Raw genomic sequence first — 22,045 nt, forward strand, 5'->3', positions numbered from 1 at the left:
TGGATGGAATGAGTCTGGTTGGCAGGTTCAGCAGGGCCCAGAGTCTGGCCACACCCTCTGTTACTGTTCCAGGAAGCTGAGTTTGGTTGGAGGTGATTCTTAGAGTCCCAGCTCAGTCCCTAGTCCTGTAGGGAGTCCCAGAGTTCACTTGGTGCAGCCTCCTACACGGGACAGGAAGCCTTCTGTAGCCTCCTTGCCAAGTGATCATCCAACCTCCTCTACCATCCCTCTAGAGACAGAAAGCTCACTCACTGCCTCCAGGGCAGCCCATTCCATTACCGGATGGCTCTGACAGTAGGGAAACAGTTTTGTGCAGGAGCACTTATTAGACCCTTCCTTTGTTCCAGGCCCTACACTGGGCCCAGGGAAATCAGACGGCTAAGACCCTGGTACTGCCTTAAAGACTCTCGGTCTCAGCAGTCGACAGGGGGAGTACAGTGTGAGCCTTGCTGTGCTCCGGGCTCTCGGGGCATTGGCAGGGGATACAGAGGAAGGCTCCGTAGGTGACTGGGGCAAGGGTACTCTAGGTGGCTGAGGAAGGCCCCCACGTGAGGAACTAGTTAGGTTTATCCAAATGCAGAGAAAGTGAACAGTATCTCAGGCAGCAAGACAGCCTGAACAAAGATTTGGAGTTATGAGAGAAGCTGGCTCTCTCAAGTAGTTTCTGGCTGGACTGCATAGCGAAGAGGTAGCTAGGAGGGAGTGCATGTGTGGTGGGGCGGACTCGTGCTGTTCTCACATTCCTGATGTTTGGATGCTCCCTGGGCCCAGATGGTTAGCCTTACCAACCTATATGATCTCAAGATGCCAACCAGAAAATTCCTGGAGTTTTTATACAAATGATCTCTTTAAATAAGAACCCAAATAAGGGGAGGGGAGTGGAAGAACCACCGATGAAGAAGCAGCCCAGTTTGGACTGCCCACCAGCTGGCAGAGGATAGGCTCAGAGCTGCCAGAGGTGAGATGAGTCCTGGGGACGCCCCCTCCTCCCCACTGCCCCCTGTGGAGTTCTTCAAGGACCCCCAGCCCCCAAGGTCAGAGATGAGCTGAGAGTCCCACAGGGTGAGCAGGACTGTGAAATCTGAAACCTGCCCTTGGCTGAGGAGGTGTAGAGCAGTGGAAGGAACAAGGCTTTGGAGTCTAACAGCCCAGAATTTGAGTCCTCACCACCTGTGTGACTTTTGGCACATTACCTCTCTGAGCCTCTACAGAGATAATAAGATCTGTTTTGCAAGACTTCCATGAGGATTTACTTCTTTCATTTAACACATGTTTAATGACTGGTGCTTGTCATACATAAAACAGCCTCCGCAGCAGATAGGGTCACCTGTGTGCCAGAGACATTGTACTGGGTGCTGGGGAGAGAGCAGTGAACAAGACCACGGCTGCCCTTGGAGTTTCCACTCTAGCCAGCGGATGCGAAACAAATAATTACTTGACATCAGGGTGAAAAGTACTACAAAGATTTAAAAAAGAGAGAGAGATTTTGGTGTAAGGTATATAACAAAGAGGACATTCAGTAGGTGTTGCTTACCTCAGAGAGAATCAAATATGTCATTTGAAATGGGCACCTACAGTTCCTCAAAGTGGGGAAAATACCCTGACCCCCATGACTGGGGCCCTGGGCCCGCTCCTGCCACCCCCTGCTGGGTTTCTGCCCCATGGAGAGGGGACACTCGCAGGTCCATCCCAGCTCTGCTACCCTGTGCTTTGGACTCCTGAGGAGGGGAATGGGGGGGCACACCACAGTGGGGGGCATCCAGCTGAGCTGCAAGGACTTGCTCAATCTGGTGCCTCTGGCGATACCAGCTTGTCCTGCCTCTGCCCAGCAAAGCCTACTCCAGCCCTTGCTCATAGAACGCGTTGGGAAAATGGGGAAGGAGGGGGAGAAGAACCCAAAGAGCCGCTGCTTACTGTGATCCCATCCCCTGCCTGACCACCCCTCCACCTTCCCCAGACCTCATCACACATCAGTGCTCCAGCCAGAGCTCACCTCTTCCCTGAAGCCTCCCAGGGTTGCCAGGTTGGTAGTGACCTCTCCCTCCCCAGACCCTTGCAGATCATCATGCTGCCCACTTCCTGGCCGGTCATGGAGCCTCGATTATGTGCCATGTGCCTTCACTGTATGAGAGTAACTCCCCACCCCCGTCCTCCACTCCCAATGAGCTCCTGCCCATTGTTCCTCCAAACCCCAGCACAGAAGTGTGTGACTATCCTTCTGAAGCCTTCCTGGTCTCCTCCAGGTGGAGCATCCCCTCCTTTGCTTTTGTTCCCAAGTCTTTATCCTGACCCTTGTCAACCACATAGGGTAGGGATCTATTGCCTGTCTTTTGTCACTGCTGGGCTGTGAACCACTCAGGGCCATCTAGCCCAGGACTGGCACTTAGTAGATGCTTAGTAGATTCCCACCGAAGAAATAAGACCAGATTTGTCCCCCACCCTCCCTGGAAGCATAATGGGGCTAAGAAACAGACACATAGTGACAATGGCAGGTGAAAGTGGCTGATGCCTTTTGGGAAACAATGATGGGGTCCACAGAGGGGGATCCGCCTGCCTGGCTCTGAGCCATCTCCCCTGCCTCTTTCTAAGGCTCTTGTGTACCTCCTTCATTGTTACCTAGCTATTCCCGTGCTCGGGTCTTTGTAAACAGTGGAATCCTCGTTCTTCTACCCAATCCAGTGAGCCTCTGTGCCACAGTAGGGGTTCTGAATGCATGTAAGAATTTTGACTTGATTCACTTTGCGTTTAGGAAGAAACTAGAATTATACCTGTAACAGAGAAACTTCCTATTCACTGACAGAAATGAATGGAATGATTAGTACTTTTTAAGAAAAATCTCATATTATTAGCCTTTCTGTTTCAGCAGAAATCAGAAGTGGCATTTCGTGTTTAAACATAGACATGTATTTTGAAGACATGGATGACTTCTGAACCCCCTGGAAGTCACACAGGCATTAACTTTTTTTAGAAAGGTTTTCAGGAAGAACAGCATTAGTCTAATGTAAGCCAGACAAAAACAGAGTGATATAATTTCATTTATTCGTTGTGCCAACAAACATTTATTAAGCCCCTTACTCTGTGCCGTGATTCCCATTTTATGGAAGAGGCCCCTGGGGCTTAGAGAGGTAAAATAAATGACAACCTGTTCTCATACCAGGTTTTCTAACTAAATCCAGTGCTTGTCTATCAAATCACAGCTATGTGTATGCAAAGTAATGGAGTTTCTCATGAAAGTCTCCACTTCTGCAGAACTGGGACAACTGTATTTTCTCGGGGGGGCCCCCCAGTGCCTCAAGGGGCCTAGATCTTGGGATGCCGCAGCAATTGTGTGCTGAATGGGTTTCTGAATGACTGAATGAAAAGACAAGTACTACCTTTTATACTTTTTTAAAAGCTTCCTTTACCCAGCTGAGAGGTTTCTCTCCATGGAAGGTGTATTTTCCCCAAAATAAACCCGAAGTGGATCAAAAGACCTTTTTTTTTTTTTTTTTTAAATTCCTACTCTTCCCACAACATGGAAAAAAAGTTCCTTTGTTACTTAAAATATCTGCACCAGATCTTACAATGCTGTCTCTTAGCGCGAGTGCTTATTATTGTGGCTAATTTGGTCACATGTGTTTGAAGGAGAACAATGCCTCAGAAATTTTTAAAAGCAAAACAGCAATCTGAGGCATTTGTTGTAATGAGATGTAAATTGCCAACATCGGGAGTAGAGCCGACTAAAATTTGCAGTGAAATGTTTGTCTCCCCCCCTTAAATTAAAAGCACTAGAGGCCCTCCCTCTCCTTCCCCCAAAGAAATCACATGCTTTTTTATTCCTTTTCTTTCGGATTCTGTAATACTGAACACCCCGTTTTACCGCTGGAGTCCTTCCTTCGTCCATGTGCCGCTTCCTGAGCCTCTGTTTTGTGCCTGCCTCCGTGCTGGGCGCTTCCAGGGGCGTCATCAGCCTGCATGGTGGCTACGGGGAACCCCCACTTTGCAGGTAGGAAAAGCCGAGGCACGGAGAGGTGAGGTGACTAGTCTAAGGTCATGCAGCTGCAATTCACACCCAGGTCCCCTGAGGAACCCCTCCCAAGATGCGCCTTTGGCTGGGCTGCCCTCCTTGCTGAGGGTGAGGAGCCAGATGAAGAAGGGGGGGTCGCAGAGAGCAGCCTCTGGGTGTTGAACGGTGCTGAGGGGGAATGGCAGGAAGCAGTTTGCCTTGAAAGCCAGGAGATCCCAATACAGTAGTCCCCGAGGAGACCAGCACGAGCCCAGGGCTCATGGGGTGCCGCGGGGTGCCAGGACCTGCTCTGCCTGCACCGAAGCCACCGAAGTCAGTGGTGGGCTAAGATTGCGGCCAGGGATAACGTGTGTGTGAGGGAGGGGCGGTGCGGGGGCACAGTGTGGCCTCAGGGCCCGCTCTGTGCCACACTCTGGAGTGCTCATTTCACATCTCTGGGCAACTCACTGAGTCTTCGGTCTTGCCACGTCTCTGGTGTGGCTCCTTCCTTCAGGTGAGGCAACAGGGTCAGAAAGGTTAAGTAATTATTAATGTGGAAATTACCTATTGAGGGTAGAATGTGAACCAGGCGCTCACTGTGCTGAGCCCTGGTCTCTGAAATAAAAAGACACAGCCCCTGCCTGCCCTCAGGCCTCACAGTCTAGTGGGGGAGACAGGCATAGACACAGTTGAGTGCCTCTGATTCTTGTGGGGGTGAGGGGTCCACGGGCTGGGGGCAGAGCTTACAGCTTACAGCTCACCCTAAACTGTAAGTGGCAAATCCAGAATTTAAATTCCATTCTCTGCTTCCAGATTCTAAGCCAAGGGGTGGAGAGAATGACCACCTCCTTTTGAAGGGATAGAGCAGCCTCATGGAGGAGGTGGCATTTGAGTCAGGCCTTGAGTGCCTCGTGGAGTTTGGCTGGGTGGACATCTGTGGGGCAGAGTGACCAGACAGCAGGAAGGGCACAAGCACGTTCCTTCCAGACTGGGCAGCTGGAAGGAAGGGTGTTTGTATGGAGAGGGCCAGGCTGGCACTTTGGTGTGGAGTCTGACTGGGTGGGGGAGGGAGCAGCAGGGGCTGGAGCCCAAGAAGTGACGCTCAGCCCTCACTCCTGATGTCCCTTCAACCCTCACTCCTGATGTCCTTCAACCCTCACTCCTGATGTCCCTTATATGTCCCTCTGTAGCCCTCAGAATCATCTGTTCTGCCTAGCTGTTTCCAATTTCTGTTTGACAGCCCTAATTTCTACTTCACGGGCTGTCAGGAAGGTCACAAAAGTCTAAGAACAGCTCCCACCCACCCCAGCCTGCACCCCCAAACACCTCAACTCAGCAGCAGGGCTTTGTTTCAGGACCTTTGCCCCAGCCTGTTTAAGTCCCCTCCTCCCCCACAACTCTCTCCCCTCCTGTTCTGGGTGCCAAGACTGCAAAGAGAGTAAAGTTTTACCCCCAAAGAGCTTCACAGTCTAATGTGGACAACAGACAGATTGGCAGATGATTGCAAACAGCATTTGCTGGAAGTATTTACAAAATAGAGGATTCCGCCCCCCCCCCCCACACCTGGTAGTGATCAGGGCAAAGCCTCGCAGAGGAGACACCTAAGCTCCATCCTTGGCATGCAGAGGTGGTGTTATGCAAGGCGGAGACAGGAGCACATCCAAAGGCGTAGAGGCCTGGGCCAGCACAGCATCAGGGGCCCTGGGCAGAGGGGAGTATAGGGGAGAGCAAGAAGTGAGCCCCAGGGGTAGAGAGGGGGCTGGTTGTCCTGGGCCTTAAGGAGGCTGCAATGTATGACCTCATTTTGAGCGTAATTAGGAAGGAGGGTACTAAGCAAGGAAGGACACGGTCTTAAGGAGATCTCTTTGGCAGCCATGGTGGAGATGGATGGGAGAGAACCGGACTGAAGTCAGAGCTGAACTGGAGTCCTTCCCTTGTCCAGCATCTTCTCATAGAAGGAAAAAGAGGCTTTAGAGAAAGGACACAATCTTGCCAAAGAGGACCTGTGAGCCAGTGGCAACAGGGACCTCATCCTCTCAGCCCAGCCCTTCTTCCTGTTGCTGAATGTCAGAGCAGGAAGAGGCTTCAGATGCCAACTGGGCCATGCCCTTTAGGGGAAACTGAAGTAATTACCTCTTCCCTGATCTAAGAAAAGATCAAATGCTCCACTTGAGTTTGTATCTCAGAAATTCAACCTGAGATCTCACACAGAGAGAGGAGAAACTTTGGCATCTGCTTCTGAAACTGCAGAATTCTTCATTTATTGTTGCCATTCTTTTACTCATTTAGCAAACTTTCAGAGAACACCTACTCGGTGCCAGGTGCTGGGGACAAAGAGAAGAGCCCAGCCCTTGAATAGATCACACAGTATAGGAGATGCCATCCGAACAATCATGATGCTGTCTCCCCTTCCCTCTGCCAACTTCTGCATCTACAGGTCACTCCCCTGTGGTCACACAATTAAAACAGCAGAGCCAGGCACGGCACCGAAACTTATGTCCCAAGATGAGCCATGCTTTTCCATCAGCACCATTCTGCTCCCCGGCCATTTTGCCTTCTGCTTTGTGCAGGGCTCCTGCTTACGTCCTTGGAGACTGCCGAGATTCTGTCTTGCAGATGGCAGCAATTCAGGAATGATAGTCTTGTTCTGAGAAGCTGTGTCATGAGGAATTTTAGTAACAAAATCACCAATACCATCTCTACCACCAGCCAAAGTCTAGGATGTGGCAGTTGAACATAGAATTGCAACTAGCTCGTTAGGGCTTTGATATATAAAGCGCTCTGTACCAAGAGATCCACACGGTTAGGAAAAGGGAAAGTTGGACCATGATATTCATCGGTTAGTTAGGGTATAGACATGGCCCCGGGGACCCACGAAAGCAGTAGCTAAAGCCCTGAGCCTGGACGACCCCCGAAAGGTTTGAGGAGAGAGCATTTCTAGGGTGCCGAGCTCTCTGTTGGCCTTTGGAGTTGCTCTCCTGCAAAAATTAATCCAGTCATTCAGCCTTATTTACTCATTTTCATTCTGTGTCTCTGCCCTTTGGTAATCAAGACACAATAGGTGATTTAAAAAATAGCCCATCATTTTTAAATGCTAATGGAGAAAAAAATATTCCCCTTAGAAACCTCCACCATTTATCCAGCTTCCTTTCGCTGTTTAAACTGCGCGTAATTTGTGTTGATTGCATTAAAATAAAAATCAGGGTAGCTGCTAGATCAGGCAATCAGAAGCTTAATCTGTATTGTATTTTAATTTCTTGGTTGAAATGCTCCTGTCTAGCTACTTACTAGGTCTTAGGGAGAGGGAGGCCTTTGGATTTCTCCCCAGTGCTTCCCTAACCTCCGTTCTTTGGCTGTGGCCTGCTCCCCTGGAGGCTGCAGAGGTGGGCTTTTTGCAGATACGCAATTTGCATATTACAGTGATGGCCACCCCTTTCTCCACCGGGGTCTTACCAGGACCCCTCTTCTGAGCAGGCAGTTGAGTCCCCTGCATTTCCAGTCAGACGACGACACCCTCAAAGACTGCTTCTCATTCCTACTTAGAGTCGAGTTCATTCTTGTCTTCCAGTTTTCTTCCTTTTCCCTTGTGACGTTCATATCTCATATTATTTTCCAGCCTGGGTTTAAGTGTAGTCCAATGGACAAAATAAGCCAGCATATTTATTTTGTGCCACTATGTGCTGATAGATGCGTAGTTAAAAATATTTGCCTTTTATTTTCCTTGGAGTTCTAGACAGATCTCTTTTCTTAACTGCCTAGGTCCCGCCATTGACTTGGAAAAAGTAAAGTCAGAATGTCTCGAGCCCGAGCCGGAGTTACGGAGCACTTTCAGTGAGGAAGCAAATACGTCGTCCTATTACCCCGCTCCTGCACCTGTCATGGACAAGTATATCCTAGACAATGGCAAGGTAGTGTTTCAAGCTCACTATCCATTCCCTGCAAGTGTTTGTTAGCTAGAGTAACGATGGAGAGTACGGTGGGAGCTTCCAGAGCCACAGCTTGGCCGGTTGGCCTCCTGGCCCTGGGCCTGAGTAACTATGTCCAGAATTCGTGTGTTGTAACTAGAGGAGCTGTTCTGGGACTTGTTCTTTTTCTCTCCCTACCCCGCCCCCCCACACACACACCTTTTTCTTAAATACTGGGCCAAAGCAACTGTAAAACGAAACTGACATAAAATAGCTTAGTAGTGAGAAAGTTTTTAAAAACATGGTAGTTTGATGAAACTTGTCCTACCCTCCTATAAAACCAGATATATAAAATTTGTAAGGTGTACAAGATATGAAATGTCTGACTGACAGATAACTCAATGTGTATACATTTCACTATTTACGAAGTATCTACATGTTCTAAGCCCTATGCTAGATGCTGAGGATAAGCTGGTAAATGAGACGTGCTCCTAGGATGTCCCGAAGCTGTTTCCAAGCTATATATTCAGCAGTGGTTAGCCCACAGTCCTAGGACCACATATAACTCCTCAGATTTTCTTGTAAGACCCTTGGAAAAAAATCATGAAAGAAAACTTAAGCACTATTAGTAGTTGCATTGGTACAGTGGTGAAAAATAATGGAATAGCCTTGGAAAGTCTTAAAGTCATGTGATATAGCAGCAGGGCAGGGAGATAACTGTTCGGACATCCTTCTAACATCCAAATGGATTCATCTTGGAAGAAGTATATTGGAGCCCTTTGTGTAGGCACTGGTCAAATTCAGTTTTAGTGTTCTGTTTCTGCCACCATGGCACACATTACAGATACCACCTCTCATTCTTCCCAGAGAATCATCTGTGTCAGTCTATTTTTCTTGCCTTGTGCTTCAAAAGGTCTCTGTTTATCCAGTATTGTTTCCCCAGTGGGCTGATGAGAAAGAAAAGGTTGTTTTATTTGGGTTCATCCAGATACATCCCTGCAACTGGCCAGATTGAGGCAAAAAAGCAAATATTGTCAGCTGAGGAAATGAAATGTGTTAGTCTTGAGGGCTGTCTTGGATAGGCTGCTATTCCATCTCCCAGTGAGCGCTGCCTCCCCCGCAGAGGCAGAACTGATGCGCCAGGTCATCAGCCCATTCTGTCTGACTTGCTCCAGCCCACAGGCTTTAAAAGTCCGCTTTGCAGGGGACAGGTGGCATGACAGGGTGGATTTAGGCAGCCCGGAGCCTGAATGCGAAGCAGAGCTCGCTCTCTGTGCTTTCTGTGCGACCTTGCTTGGATGGGTCCTTTCCTTTTCTGGGCATCAGGGTCTCCATCTTCATGAGGTGGGATGGATTATTGTTATCCATAGGCTTTTAATGACTCCAACTGTGTATCTAAGTTGGGTGAATCTTCCTCAACTGGAGATAAAAGAAAGGACTGTTCTGTGTTTGTTGATTTCTTTTTAGTGATGACCACATTGTAGAGTGACTAGAGACTTTTTCTTAAGATAGCTTCCAAGAGAAATCTATTTCTCTCTTCCTTTGAAGACTGACAGATAGTTTCTGAGCATTATGGGGGCCGCTTTTGCAAAGGTATCATTTTTCCATTTCCAGAAAATGGGTCTCTCAAACCCCATCTAATGTTTTTACAGGAGTTGCACAACAAATCTTAAAATTGCCAATTTTGTTTTTTCATTGGTTATTGCCAACATGTTGCTATAAAACTAACCTGACTTGTTTGCAACTAATTGGTAGTTCAGCAGAGAAATTTATGAAGGGAGAGGAGAGGAAGCGGACAGACTAGAAATGGATGGCAGCTTCCCAGAGCAGCGTTGCCTGCATCCTCATTGTTCTTGGCTCTGCTAGCGTTTCTGACCCTTTCTTTCCTCTGCCTGCATGAACAAAAGCCTTAATCTCTGCAAAGCCTAGAGCATTAGAATGGGATCCATTTCCTGGTAGGAAACTAGTTTTGTCCTATAAAACATTTCACAAAGCCATTTTTTGATCAAGTCTCATCCTAGAAGTTGCCATATTTTTAATAACCTCCCTTGACACATAAGGCTAACATTTTGGTCAAATAGCGAACTCTGGTTTATGTGAATAGGGCTTACCACAAAAGTTACTTTGATTTTGATAAAGTTCATTGCTTTTCTTTGTCTAAGATGTTTTATTTCAAAAACTCATTGAAGCACAAAGCTGTTAGTAAAGACCATTAAAGTTTAAATGGAATAGATGGGGAAACACATCCAGAGAAGGGATTCCTCTGTAATTATAGAATAGATTAGAGACAGGCAGGTAGGAAGTGCAAGCCAAGTCTCCTGGTTCCCAGGCCAGTGTTTTTTCCAGTCTATTCTGCTGTATCTCTGAAAGTTGGGCATCGCTCCAGGTGACCCTGAGCTTTGCTAACCTGAAGAGCCCTTGTCCCAGCACATACCTGTGATTGGTCTTACCCAGAGCCATTTCTTTCTGTGCTGTAAAGTTGGCCTTGTACTCAAGTGCATGTCAGAAAATATTTTCTTCTCTAAGGAACAGCTCACCAGAACTGAAAGCCTGTGCCATTAGAACATATTAAATATGCCCATCAGTTTCTTACTGCTTTGTGTTCAGACTAGTCCTGATCAGTATGAAGGGGACAGAAGAGGCAAAGCCTCACCCCATCCCCATGGAGATGTACCGTGGAGGGCTAAATCAGGTGGTGAAGGCTCTCAGTAGGCTAGAAATTCAGAGGGGATAGAACTTAGTCCTGGAGCAGTTAAAGAGGGTTTCCTGGATTTGGGACTGGGGCTTGAAAGATGAGCAGGCTTAAGAAGACATAGGAGAAGGCATTCATTCCTGGACAGGGGAAAGGCCTAAGCAGAGACACGGCTGGGGGTGGGGGAGACGGGAGGGGGGCGGAGAATGTGTGTTGTCCTCCCGACATCTGATTCATGTTGTCATATAATCCTCAGAACAGCTCTGTGAATTCTGTTGTTCTGCCTCTTCTCCACCCGAGGAAAGTGATGCTCAGAGAGGTAAAGTGGCTAGCCCAAGATTCCCAGCTAGTAGGTAGCAGGGTGAAGATTCACACCCGGAGCTGGAGCCTCCAGCGCCATCTTTGTGTTACTACACACTGAAAGTAGAAGGAAGGGAAGGAGTTTGGGAGCTTCATCTTGATGGCCATAGCAGGGAAATAAAGGCTAGGAGGTTGACTGGAAAGAGAATTCTAGAGGGCCTCTAAAGCTGACTGAGGAGATTGGGTACATGTGATAGTAAACAGGGAGCCATTCAAGATTCCCAAGGGTTCACATAGAAACACAGAGTTGAAAGACTGGAAGTCAGCTAGTCAAGGAAAGCCATGTTTTAGGGAAACTGATCTGGTAGTGGTTGGGGGGGGGCGGTTGGAGGGAGCAGGGACTGGAGACGGGAGGGCCAGCCTGTGGCTTCTTCTGGCTTCCCTGTCTGCAGTAGTGACCTGCGGTGGGGGCCAGCAAGGGAAGCGTCTGGACCAGTACAGAGGAAAGCTCAAAAAGAAGCCCAGTAGAATATCGGTGCGATAGATAGGCTGTGTTTCCACCACATTGTCACCACTGTGACACTGGCAGGGGCAGGAAGGCCTGGGGAACACGGGCTCTGCCAGTCACACAGATTTGGGTTTGAATCTTTATCCCCAAATTTACTGCTAGTATGTCTTAGGAAAGGTAATTTTGTCCTTCTGAATCTCTATTCATGTCTGTAAAGTAGGAATAATAACTTCTAACCTATTTCCATCTCTTAAGGTCATTATGAGGATTAAATAAATTGAGGGTACAATCTAGGTACTCAAAAAATATTAGTGTCCCCCTTATCTAGTAGAACATTGGCTAAAATGACTGTCATCTCTCTTTTAAGAATAATAAAAGATTATAGGAAAGCAAGGCCCAGGGTAGAAAAGAGCAGAGATCTTTGAAAAACAGAAGCTGTCTTCCATCTCAAAGGTTTTCTGATTCTGAATTTAATCTAATTCAGATTCCTTGTTTTTCCCCTACGTCAGGAAGCTTGTGAGGGTAGCTTCAGAGTGCCACCTAGGGAGGTGACTTGGGGCCCAGCAGGGAGCAGCAGGAAACTAGTCCCCCACATGCCTGATCTGGCACTTGGACTGCCCACCCGCAGTTCAGACTGCGGAGAAAAGAACGGACTTGACCTTGGATCCATATTGCCCAGCTGGCCCCAGGCATCTCGCTTTCAGCATGGCTTATCTTCCTGAGCCATATGAGTAGATTTGTAGTCCTGAGGTTTGCGGCACAGGAAGACCAGGTGGATCTGGTTATCTGATAGCAGGCCTGCAAAGATCTGAATGATCTTGTGAGCAAAGGGAAGCAAAGGCAGATGAGGCCAGGAAGATTGTTACTTACTGGCATTCATGGGTGGGCTGTGTTGCTGGGTTGTTTTGTTTTTGTTTTTGTTTTTTAATGACTGGAAAACGTCAGTAATTGGTGAAGGAAGCAGTGTTGCTGACTGACCTGTCTTCCCGTCTGTGTATGCCCACCTTCTTTTCCAAGCCAGGCTTCAGTAGAAAGATCTTCAGTCATCTTTGAACAGTGGTTCTTGCCAGTCTGCCATCAGTTTGGGTGTGTGCACGGTCTCTCAGACCAGGACCTCTCCCAAGAGGTCCCCTGACCACATCATGTGGATGACCTACAGGTCTTGCTGAAGACAAGGACTTTAGGCAGAGCCCTCTCATTACCCTGAGGAAGTTTAGCTTATTAGCACCTGCCTCCCCTCCTTCCCCACAGAGGCCATTTCCACCCTCCATAGACTCGTTAGAAATACAACATAAATGGCAGTGTCAAAGTCAAAACTCTATTTTTTAATGATAATATCAGCAAATGGTGTTTGAGTTGTTAAAAGAGCCAGAAAGAGAAACAGTTTGAACACCTGCAGTTCATTGCTAGATCCATCTGAGTCCTTTACATTTACTGAGTCTGCCCTGAAACTTTCAGAGTACGTCCCTTGTAGGGAGCATTAGATCATGTTCCGTTATGTGTGCCATCAGAATCAGACTGAGGACGCCGTGGTTCTGTTTGATTTGTGAAAACTATACGTGTTCTGAGCCAGAAGGAACACAGAGATGAAATCCCCCTTTCCCAGTTCAGTTCACGGGAAACTGAGGCCAGGGGTGGGAAGGGACTTGCACAAACACACTCCAGTCGATGGCAGAGCCTGGCCGCCGCCCGCCCTGCTCCAGCGGGCGGTGGTTTTCAGACTTAGCTGTACGCCGGAATGACTTAGGGAACTTTCAATGATCCTGGTCCCTAGGCCCCACCGAGAGTAATCAATCCAAATCCCTGGGAATGGGGCCAAGGCACAAGTGATTCTTACAGCCCCAGAGGACCCCCGTATGTGCCACCGTGGAGAAGCACTGGGCCAGGACATGTGTCCCAGCATGCTCACGTGAAAGGGAGAGAAGTCTGTCTAAAGTGTAACAGAGAGAGAAGTTGAATGTATGTGTTCCTGAGATTTGGTCAGGCTCCGAGCGGCCTTGTTATAACATGAGTACAGCTTAGAATCCCAGCCCTACAACTTCATAGTCGAGTGACTTTTGGCAACTGGCTGCACCTTTCTCAACCCAGTTTTTCCATCTGAGGTGAAAATAGTGTCTCAACACCTTCCTTCCAGGGTTGCCATGGAGATTTGAGATAGTGGATATAAAGCGCTCAAATAAGGCCTGGTGCATCATAGGTATTTTGTAAGTAAGCGTTATTTCCCTTAAACAAAGTTAATGTAGTATTTATGGAATGAGTCCCTTGTAGTTGTGCAGCAATGTCTTTTAAAGGACAAGAAAAGGGGCGCCTGGGTGGCTCAGTTGGTTAAGCGACTGCCTTCGGCTCAGGTCATGATCCCAGAATCCTGGGATCGAGTCCTGCATCGGGCTCCCTGCTCATCGGGGAGCCTGCTTCTCCCTCTGACCCTCTCCCTTGTCATGCTGTTTCTTTCTCTCTCTCAAATAAATAAATAAAATCTTTAAAAAAAAAAAAAAGGACAAGAAAAGTTTCCAACGCCAGCCTGTCCGACGACACAGGTGCTTGTGTTCTTATCCCTTTCAGGTCCATCTGGGAAGCGGGATTTGGGTTGATGAGGAGAAATGGCACCAGCTACAAGTAACCCAAGGAGATTCCAAGTACACAAAGAACTTGGCAGTCATGATTTGGGGAACAGATGTTCTGAAGAACAGAAGCGTCACAGGAGTTGCCACAAAAAAAAAGAAAGATGCGGTCCCTAAGCCACCCCTCTCGCCTCACAAACTAAGCATTGTCAGAGGTAGGTCACTGCAGTACAAACGCCACGACTGAGATGCTGTCCTGTACTCTGTCAGGAAGGTACCAGACACAGGTCAGCAAACACTGAAGCCTCTCCATGCCAGGCCCCGGGCTGGGCGCGGCACCTAAGAGCAGGTATGGACCTTGTCCCAGAAGAGCTCACATGTAACAGGGAGATGAGCTGTGGACGCAAGTACAGTTCGGGTCGCTAGCGTGAGAGAGGGAGGTCTCAGGAGGGGAGCAGACCCCTAGCTGGAAAATCAAGGAAGGATTCCTGGGGAAGAGGGTCACTGCCTTGGGCCTCAGAAGCAGTGCTCCTGACCGCTAGCCTCTAAGTGTCCAGCCGCCATGTTTCAATGAAGAAAGTAGACTCCATCCACATGTACCTTTTGAGCAGGCCCCATGCCAGGTTCTAGGGCGGACAACAAATATGTCAGATAATTTCAGGTACCGATGAAGGTGGTGAAGCATCATCACATGTTATGGCAGGACAAAGAGGGCTGTGTTAACCACAGTGGTTGGAGCAGGTCTGCTTGAAGAGGCCGGGGACTGGAGGTGGGTGAGGCAGCCCCGTGGAGGTCTGAGGGGTGGTACAACAGGCGGAATAAACAGGTGCTGAGGCCAGCATGCTTACGGGATGAGGAAGCTCCAGACGGGCACAGTCATGAGTGACGGGAGAGTGAGGTCAGGGAGGTGGGCAAGAGCAGGTCTTGAGGGCCGCGAAGGCCACATGAAACAGCTTGAATCTACTGTACTCACAGGAGAAGGGCAGTGGGGTCTGCTGATCGTGGAGTGACCAAATGGGAGATCAGTTAGGACACTCATGCCGTGGCCTCAGATGGAGATGATGATGCCCTGGACTAAGGTTAGAGCAGTGGGAGTGGGGAAATATGGCCAGATTTAGGGTATGTTTTGGAGGTCAAGGTAGCAGGGCTCAGCGAGGTTCAGTGCTCAGGCTGAGGGTCAGGCCCATGGCGCCCTGACTCTGGTGTGAGGCTTATTTTGCTCTAGCACAGCTGCCCTCCTTGCCTGGCTGACTCATGACTAATTGATTTAGGCAGCCGCTTATTTTAACCTTTAGTCTGCTTGCTCTCTGAAATGGTGGTCCTGAGTTGGGAGGTCGCCCTGAGAAAGAGCCCTTCCTGGGGATGCCGTCCTGCCCTGCTGGATAGGTGACCGACCTCTGACTCCATTATACTTGCTGGAAGGTGACTCAGCAGGTCCCAGAGGCCTTCCAGTGACTGGCTGGCCCCCCATTGTCATGTTGTGGTCTAAAATCCTCTACCGCATGTCTGCCTCAGGCACAAGTCTGACCTCTGATTCACCTCCACGTCCTTGGTGCCTGGCACGGATCCTGGCACACAGTAGGAGCTCAATAAATGCAGTTTGAACAAATGAAACACTGAAAGCGGCAAACTGATCCCCTGACTGACCCTTGTTGTGATTTCTTGTCAGTCGCTTCCCCTCGTGTCTGAGTTTCCTCAGCTGGAAACTTCCCTCTTCAGACAACTAAAAGGGTAGAATTATAACTTGGGAAGAGTTATGTTTCAACTAGGAAAGAAGTTACCATTCTTTGCTGACAAGTGCAGGGCCTCCATGGAGCCGGCGTGACGCTGTGATGGTCACATCATTGAAGTTCACTGTCTTTCAGTGCTTCTCAGCTTGCGGGCTCTCTCCTGTCTGCTCCCGGTGCAGGGTGACGGCAGGTCCAAGTAGGAACCAGGTATCTAAAGCCTGGGGTCGAGCCCCAGCTCTGCTTTGGTTTAGCTATGAGCTTACCCCGGTTCGTACTAGATTCACTTTTGTTTCCCCAAGCCTAGCGCGGTGCCGGTACCGAGCAGATGCTTGGTGTCTCCCTCTGGAATGCCAGGATCGCCGTCCTTGTCCTGGCCACCCAGTGGCCCACACAGACATTTTGACTCTTCTTTAAACCCCATTCAGATGATGTCCTGTGCAGCTAATCTGGTCCCCAGTGCTACAGAACAATCTACAATACCCCTCAGCTATGTGGCGTAGGGCCATCCCAGACTCACGGTCTTCAGCCCCACCTGCCAAGCCCCCCAGGTTTTCCTCACTGATCCACTCCCCCATTTCCCAAGCTCTTTTTAAACCTTCTCTGCTCTTCGTAACATGATAGTCCACACCTCCCTCTTTCTCAAAAGATGGCCGTGCCTCTTCCTACATAGAGAAAATAAAAGTCTCTCCATCTGGATCCCAGCCCCCCTGCCTTCCTAAGTACCTCGTTCCTCCAATTATGCTCCCGCTTCCTTCCCAGCATCATTTAAATAGACTTTGACTCCTCATTTCTTAAGAAAACAAATAAAACACTCCCTAGAGGCCATTCCTACCACCTAGCTGCTGCCATGTCTCTCTTTTCCTTTCCTTTCCAGATTTCTTGAAGGGGTTGTCTACACTCGCTGCCTGTGTTCACTTGTAATGCCCCCGCTGTCTGCTGTCTACTCCCAGCCCTCTACTTCATCTGTTCTTGCCTCGTTTTCCACAGACTTCCTCCTTTGCAGGTCCAGGGCACGTGTTTCGCCTCCTCCCCGGACTGTCTGATATGACCTCTCCTCCCTCACTGAGAAACCATGCCGCAAGCTCCATTTCCTCCTGCTTCCCTGGCTTCTCATCCCCGTCGTGGGCTCCTCTTCTGCCACCCTGGCGTCTGTGCCCACAGTGTCCTCTCTCTCACTCCACAGAGCGTTCCCTAGCTGGTCTCCCTTCCCACTGTGCCCACGGCCCTCTGTGCGCCCCCAGCCCGGGCTGAAATCCACACTCCTCGTCCTGGCGCATGTCTGCTGACCTGGCCTTTGGGGACCCCTCTGCCCTTCCGTTTCCCACTGTGCTCTAACCACAGGGGCCTCTGTCCCCCTCCTTCCTGTTCCCACCATCTGCCCTGCACACCCTGCCTCCGTCTGGTCATCCAGGGAGGCCTTCCCTCACAGCCCAGTCTGCAGGAGCCTTTCTGTTGCTCTCCGTCATGTCAGCAGCCCCCTACATAAAGTCTCTGCGTAGCGTTTCTTGTTTGTTCCTTTACTGGGTGATTGTCTTTCCCCCCACGCCCGTTGGAATATAAGCTTCGTGAGCATCTTGTTCAGGGCAAGCAGGTAGTGAGTGCTCCGTGAACATTTGCTGACTCAGTGAATGACGCTCCCAAACCTCTGTTCTGCTCAGTCCACACTTCTGAGTTCCCAAGCCGCACATCCGGGTGCCTACTGGCCATCTCCTCACCGATGCCTACGTGACCCAGCGCAGCTGCACCCCTCCCCGCTCGCTCCTTTCTCCTCTCTCCAGAGCCTTGTGCCCCTCCTGTCTCCTCGGTGAAGGGGAGATGCGTCACGCTTACCTCCTCCACAGGCCTCATCCTGTCTGTTCTGCCCCCAGATACGTCTTGGACCACCCACTTCTCTCCCTGCCCCACTGCACCTTTCGTAGTCAGGCCATCATTTCCCCCCTACACGACTCCAGCAGCTTCCAGACTCCTCTCCTCATTATGTAACCAGAGTGATTTTTCAGAAACCAAACACGATCCCATTACCACCACCCCGTCACAGCCAGTCCATGGCACCCAGTGTTAAAAAGTAAGCTTCTTAACGTGTCACGAAAGCACCTTTAGAACCTGGCCCCTGGCCAGCGCTCCAGCTTTATTTTTCACTAATCTATCCCTAGAGTTCTTGCCCTCATGAACTATTGTACTCCCTGAACAAGCCCTGTTTCCTCATTAGGGAATTTGGAAATGCCATTCCTGGTGCCTAGACCACAGGTCATACTGCCCACCCTGTGCCCGGGCCGCTTTGCCCGGCTAGCTGCCACTACCCACCCGGTTATGCTGACGAGAACCTTCCTTCAGGAAGCCTTCCCTGACCTCTCAGGGTGGACGGACACTTTGGTGGTATGTCCCAGAGCCCTTCGTGCCTACCTCTATTCTCTTTTTACTGTATCTTTGCCTTCCAAGGGCCTGGGGAGGTCCTAGCCACAAGCCCTTAGCCACAAGCCCTGAAACGCTTGCCGTGCACATGAATGAGAAGGAAGAATGAGTTGCCTAAGGCCATACAACTGGTTAGATCAGAGCCGGGCAGAACTAGGCTTTCAGACTTCCTTGTCTCCAGAGGTTTCTTGTCTTACCAGTGCTGGTTCTTTCTTAACTACAAGCAGGCAGGTTTGAAGTCTGTCTCCTATCCCACCGTACACTCACCATTTTTAGCCTAATTTGAGCTCCTCCAGACCGATTTGGACTGGTCCTTCCCATGCAAGCTCTTTATGGATTGAGATTGCTTGCGTTAATTTCATTTTTACCACATTTAGTCTCATTTGCCGTATAAAAATGGCAATCCTTGATGCTCATGAGGATTTTCTTGTCTCTTTGATTTTAAGGTCATTCCTTACGGGACAGCAGCGGGATGGGTGAACACTGACACCATTTTAGAACACGGGAAGCAGGAGGGCTATAGGAGAGTCTTGCTTTAATGATAAGCTGCAGAATGACAGTTAAACCTTATTAAGGTCAAATGACCTTTTGCAGAGTGTCTGAGTTTTCTAAATGAGCCACAGCATTGAGTTCTGGTTAATTTTTATAACTTTTTTAATAGGACACATTAGCGCTATTATAAACCTTGTTAATTAAGCAATAATCTCAAACGCTCCCTCGCAGAGGGAGCCATTCCCAGCAAGTACAGGTGATTAATATCTAGACTCTAACAAAGCCTTTTAATCAACCTGAGGGGCTGTGCAGTGCTCTTGCCCCCAGGACACGAGAAGGGTAGGGATTCTGGGGAGAACTCTTGTAAACCTTTCTCCATTCAGCCCTTTCTCTTCCTCCCTCTTCTGTGACCCCTGCCAGGGCTCCAAGGGCCATCACATCCACCCTCCTTCTCTCCCCTTCTCTCTCCTCAGCCTCTTTCCCACCCTTCTGCCTTCCAGACAGCTAAAGACTTAGCACTGGAAGAATCTCCTTGGATTATGGGGTTTGCCATCCTACTTTCACAGATGGTAAACCTGAGACCCAGAGGGGTTACCACTTAGAGGTTGCAGAGCAACTAGGACAAGAGCCAGATTCGAACCCCTGAACTTTGAAATGGTTCGCAGCATAGGTTGCCTCCCTCACTTGATTCAGGTTCCAGCAAAGTCACTGTGAGTGTCTGCTTCCTCCTGGCCCAGGGCTGGAGATGGAAGGTCCAGGCATTCCTGTCTTTGGGGGAGACATTGGTCACAGTTTTATTAGACCACGGTCAGTGCTTTGAGAGAGAGAGAGCCAGTGAGAGCACAGAGGCTGTCGGCAGAGTGGGGTCCCCCAGCTCAGTCTGGGATGTCCCAGGGAGGCTGAACCTGGAAGAGTGAATAAGGTTTTAGGCAGCCGAAGGTTGGAGCCAGGCTAATCAGGGAAGAGATGATCAAAGACACTGATTTATGGGATAGCCTGGAGCGGGAGGGAATTGCAGGTGGACCCAGCAGAAGGCAGGATTGGAGAGAGACAGGGCCTCCTACCTTCTTGTCTCAGTCCCTGTGGAAAGGCCAAGACAAGATGAAGAGATTAGTGGGCTTGGGAGTAGTCAGGGAACAGTGGAGGTCAACCAAAAGCATTTAAAGTCTTCTCTATGTAGACCCTTTCGCTGTGGGGAGAGGGGGGTGCCCCGGACCCAGAACGCCTATGGCGCATGCCCCTGCAGCATGGACGGCACCAGGAGGCAGGCTGGCTGCACACCCAGGAAGGGCTTGGCATTGGGGACGGCAGCCGCGGACTCAGCCTGTATTCACCTCCTTTCTGCACGCCTCTGCCTCCTGCTGCCAGTGGAGGGATCAGCATGTGGTAGGCCCTGCAGTCCCTTGGAGTGCTGACATTCTGCATCTCCAATAGGACTACCTGCTATGGGCTGGCCTGGTAGACAAGATTTTGTTTATCTTTCATAGTACTTCCTTAAGAGTGGGTCATCATTCCTGTTTTATAGATCGGGAAGTGTAGGTTCAAAGAGGTTAAAATTCTTGCCCACGATTACGTACCCCAGTGGTACATTCCCATGCACTCCTCCAGTCCCCTCATGTCCCCTCCGGTTTCCCTGGGAAAGTATTCACTCATTCACTTAACATGCATTCGCGTAACCTTGCCCCTCTGCAAGCACTCTGCTAGGCCCTGGGAACAAACCATTGTAGCTACATAAAATACTTGTAACAACTCCATTGGGGTGCAGTGTTCCTTACTGTTTGAAGAAGGTTTGCAAAATGTTTATCTCACATGCTTCATGGCAGCCTTAAAAAAGATAACCTGTGCTTTGTTGTCCTTGGTTATGAGGTGAGGAATCTAGGGCAATGATTTGCCTCAGGTCCCCAGGCGAGGAAGTGGGCTGAAGTCAGGCTCCTTGTCAGACCTTGTCTGAGGCCCGCTCTTGGCTTCATCACATTGCAAATGTCAGACTCAGTAAGTGTGGCCATCCTCAGCCTCAATAGTAATCACCACGATGAGATACCACTTCACACCCACCAGGCTGTCAAAACGTTAATAACCTGACAGTGTCAAGTGCTTTTGAAGACACAGGGCAACCAGTCCTTGCATACACTACTTTTAAGAGTGCCAGTCAGCGCAACCACTTTGGAAAGCAGTTCACTAGGCATCACCTAGTAAAGTTGAGTATGCACACACCCTAGCATTCGGCAGTTCCACTCAGAGGCCCGTGCTGGAGAATTTCCTGCATGTGCACTCCACAAGACATGCGCCAGGGTGTTGGTAACTGCAGAACACTGGAAACAATCCCAAGTATCCATTGACAATAAAATGGATCAGCAAATGGTGGAATAGTCCTTTCAAGAGAATACTACCCGTCAGTGACAATGAATGAGCTGCAGCTGCACCCTTCCACTTGGGTAAATCATGAAACCGTAATGTTGAGTGAAAAACAGAAAGTCAGAAAGATATATAAGGTATGGATACCCTTGTAAAACAGTTAAAAAACAGGGAAGAGTAAACAATATGTTATTTAAGAATGTATACATATGTGATAAGATGAAAAGAAGAGAAAAAATTCAGGAGAGTGCTTCCCTCTGGTGAGGGTGGGCTTGGGAGGGGCATCCAGGGGCTTCGAAAGGACCAATAATGTCTTATTAAGCTGGGGCTGGGTAGTGGGCACATGGATATTGTATCGTTATTTTTAAAGTAGAGACCTACAGTTTATTCTTTTCTAAGTACACTTGTGATGAAAATTTAAAAATACAGCTGTGCCAGACACAAGACTTGGTATTTGGGAGGTATGTCAAGAGGCTCATTTTCTTTTTGCCCCCTTAAAAGATTGTACTCCAATCCACCATTAATCCTTGGCCATCTTGTTTCTTTCCCCTGTCTAGAGTGTTTGTATGACAGAATAGCACAAGAAACTGTGGATGAAACTGAAATTGCACAGAGACTCTCCAAAGTCAACAAGTACATCTGTGAAAAAATCATGGATATCAATAAATCCTGTAAAAATGAAGAACGAAGGGAAGCAAAATACAATTTGCAATAAACTTTGGATTTTTCATAAAGCCTTATCGTTTTCCTTGCGTGGCTTGTGATTTGCGGGCAATGGTGCTGTCCAGATCAGACCCCACCGTGTGTGGTGGGATGTGGGCAGGGAGCCAGCAGGTTTCCAGGGTCATCGGCTTGCCCTGAACTTGGACTCCCCATTCCAAAGAAGTCAGACGGATTTGCTGAGACTCAGGCAGCAACCTGGTGCCAGCGTCATTCTGGGGCTGGGGAGAGCACTGTCTTTTCAGAGGGGGATAAAGTGTCTCTGAGTTGCCTATCACTTGACTGAGAATTTGAACTAATATTTTTACCATTCAAGGACTTCTATCTCTGTTCCTCTATTTTGTTCTATAATAAAGCTTCATTAATTCTTTGATGTAGACAATCA

The 22,045-nt window shown here is 49.0% G+C and overlaps 1 protein-coding gene across 9 annotated transcripts in view; it reads left to right on the forward strand.

The window, feature by feature from the left end:
* Nucleotides 1–22,045, forward strand: part of LOC118544703 (BEN domain-containing protein 5) — a 1,415,283-nt gene that overhangs the window by 1,194,532 nt on the left and 198,706 nt on the right. For 2 of the 9 annotated variants that reach the window (XM_078073178.1, XM_036106588.2), the window contains 3 exons: nt 7,745–7,893; nt 13,953–14,166; nt 21,498–22,033. The exons of the other annotated variants lie outside the window; for them this stretch is intronic. In XM_078073178.1, coding sequence (XP_077929304.1) covers nt 7,745–7,893; nt 13,953–14,166; nt 21,498–21,655 — 521 coding nt within the window. In that variant the 3' untranslated portion in view covers nt 21,656–22,033. Of the gene's footprint in view, nt 1–7,744; nt 7,894–13,952; nt 14,167–21,497; nt 22,034–22,045 lie in introns of those variants that run through there. 9 annotated transcript variants of the gene reach the window in all.

Source organism: Halichoerus grypus, chromosome 5, assembly GCF_964656455.1.
Source record: "Halichoerus grypus chromosome 5, mHalGry1.hap1.1, whole genome shotgun sequence".
Lineage (NCBI taxonomy): Eukaryota > Metazoa > Chordata > Mammalia > Carnivora > Phocidae > Halichoerus > Halichoerus grypus.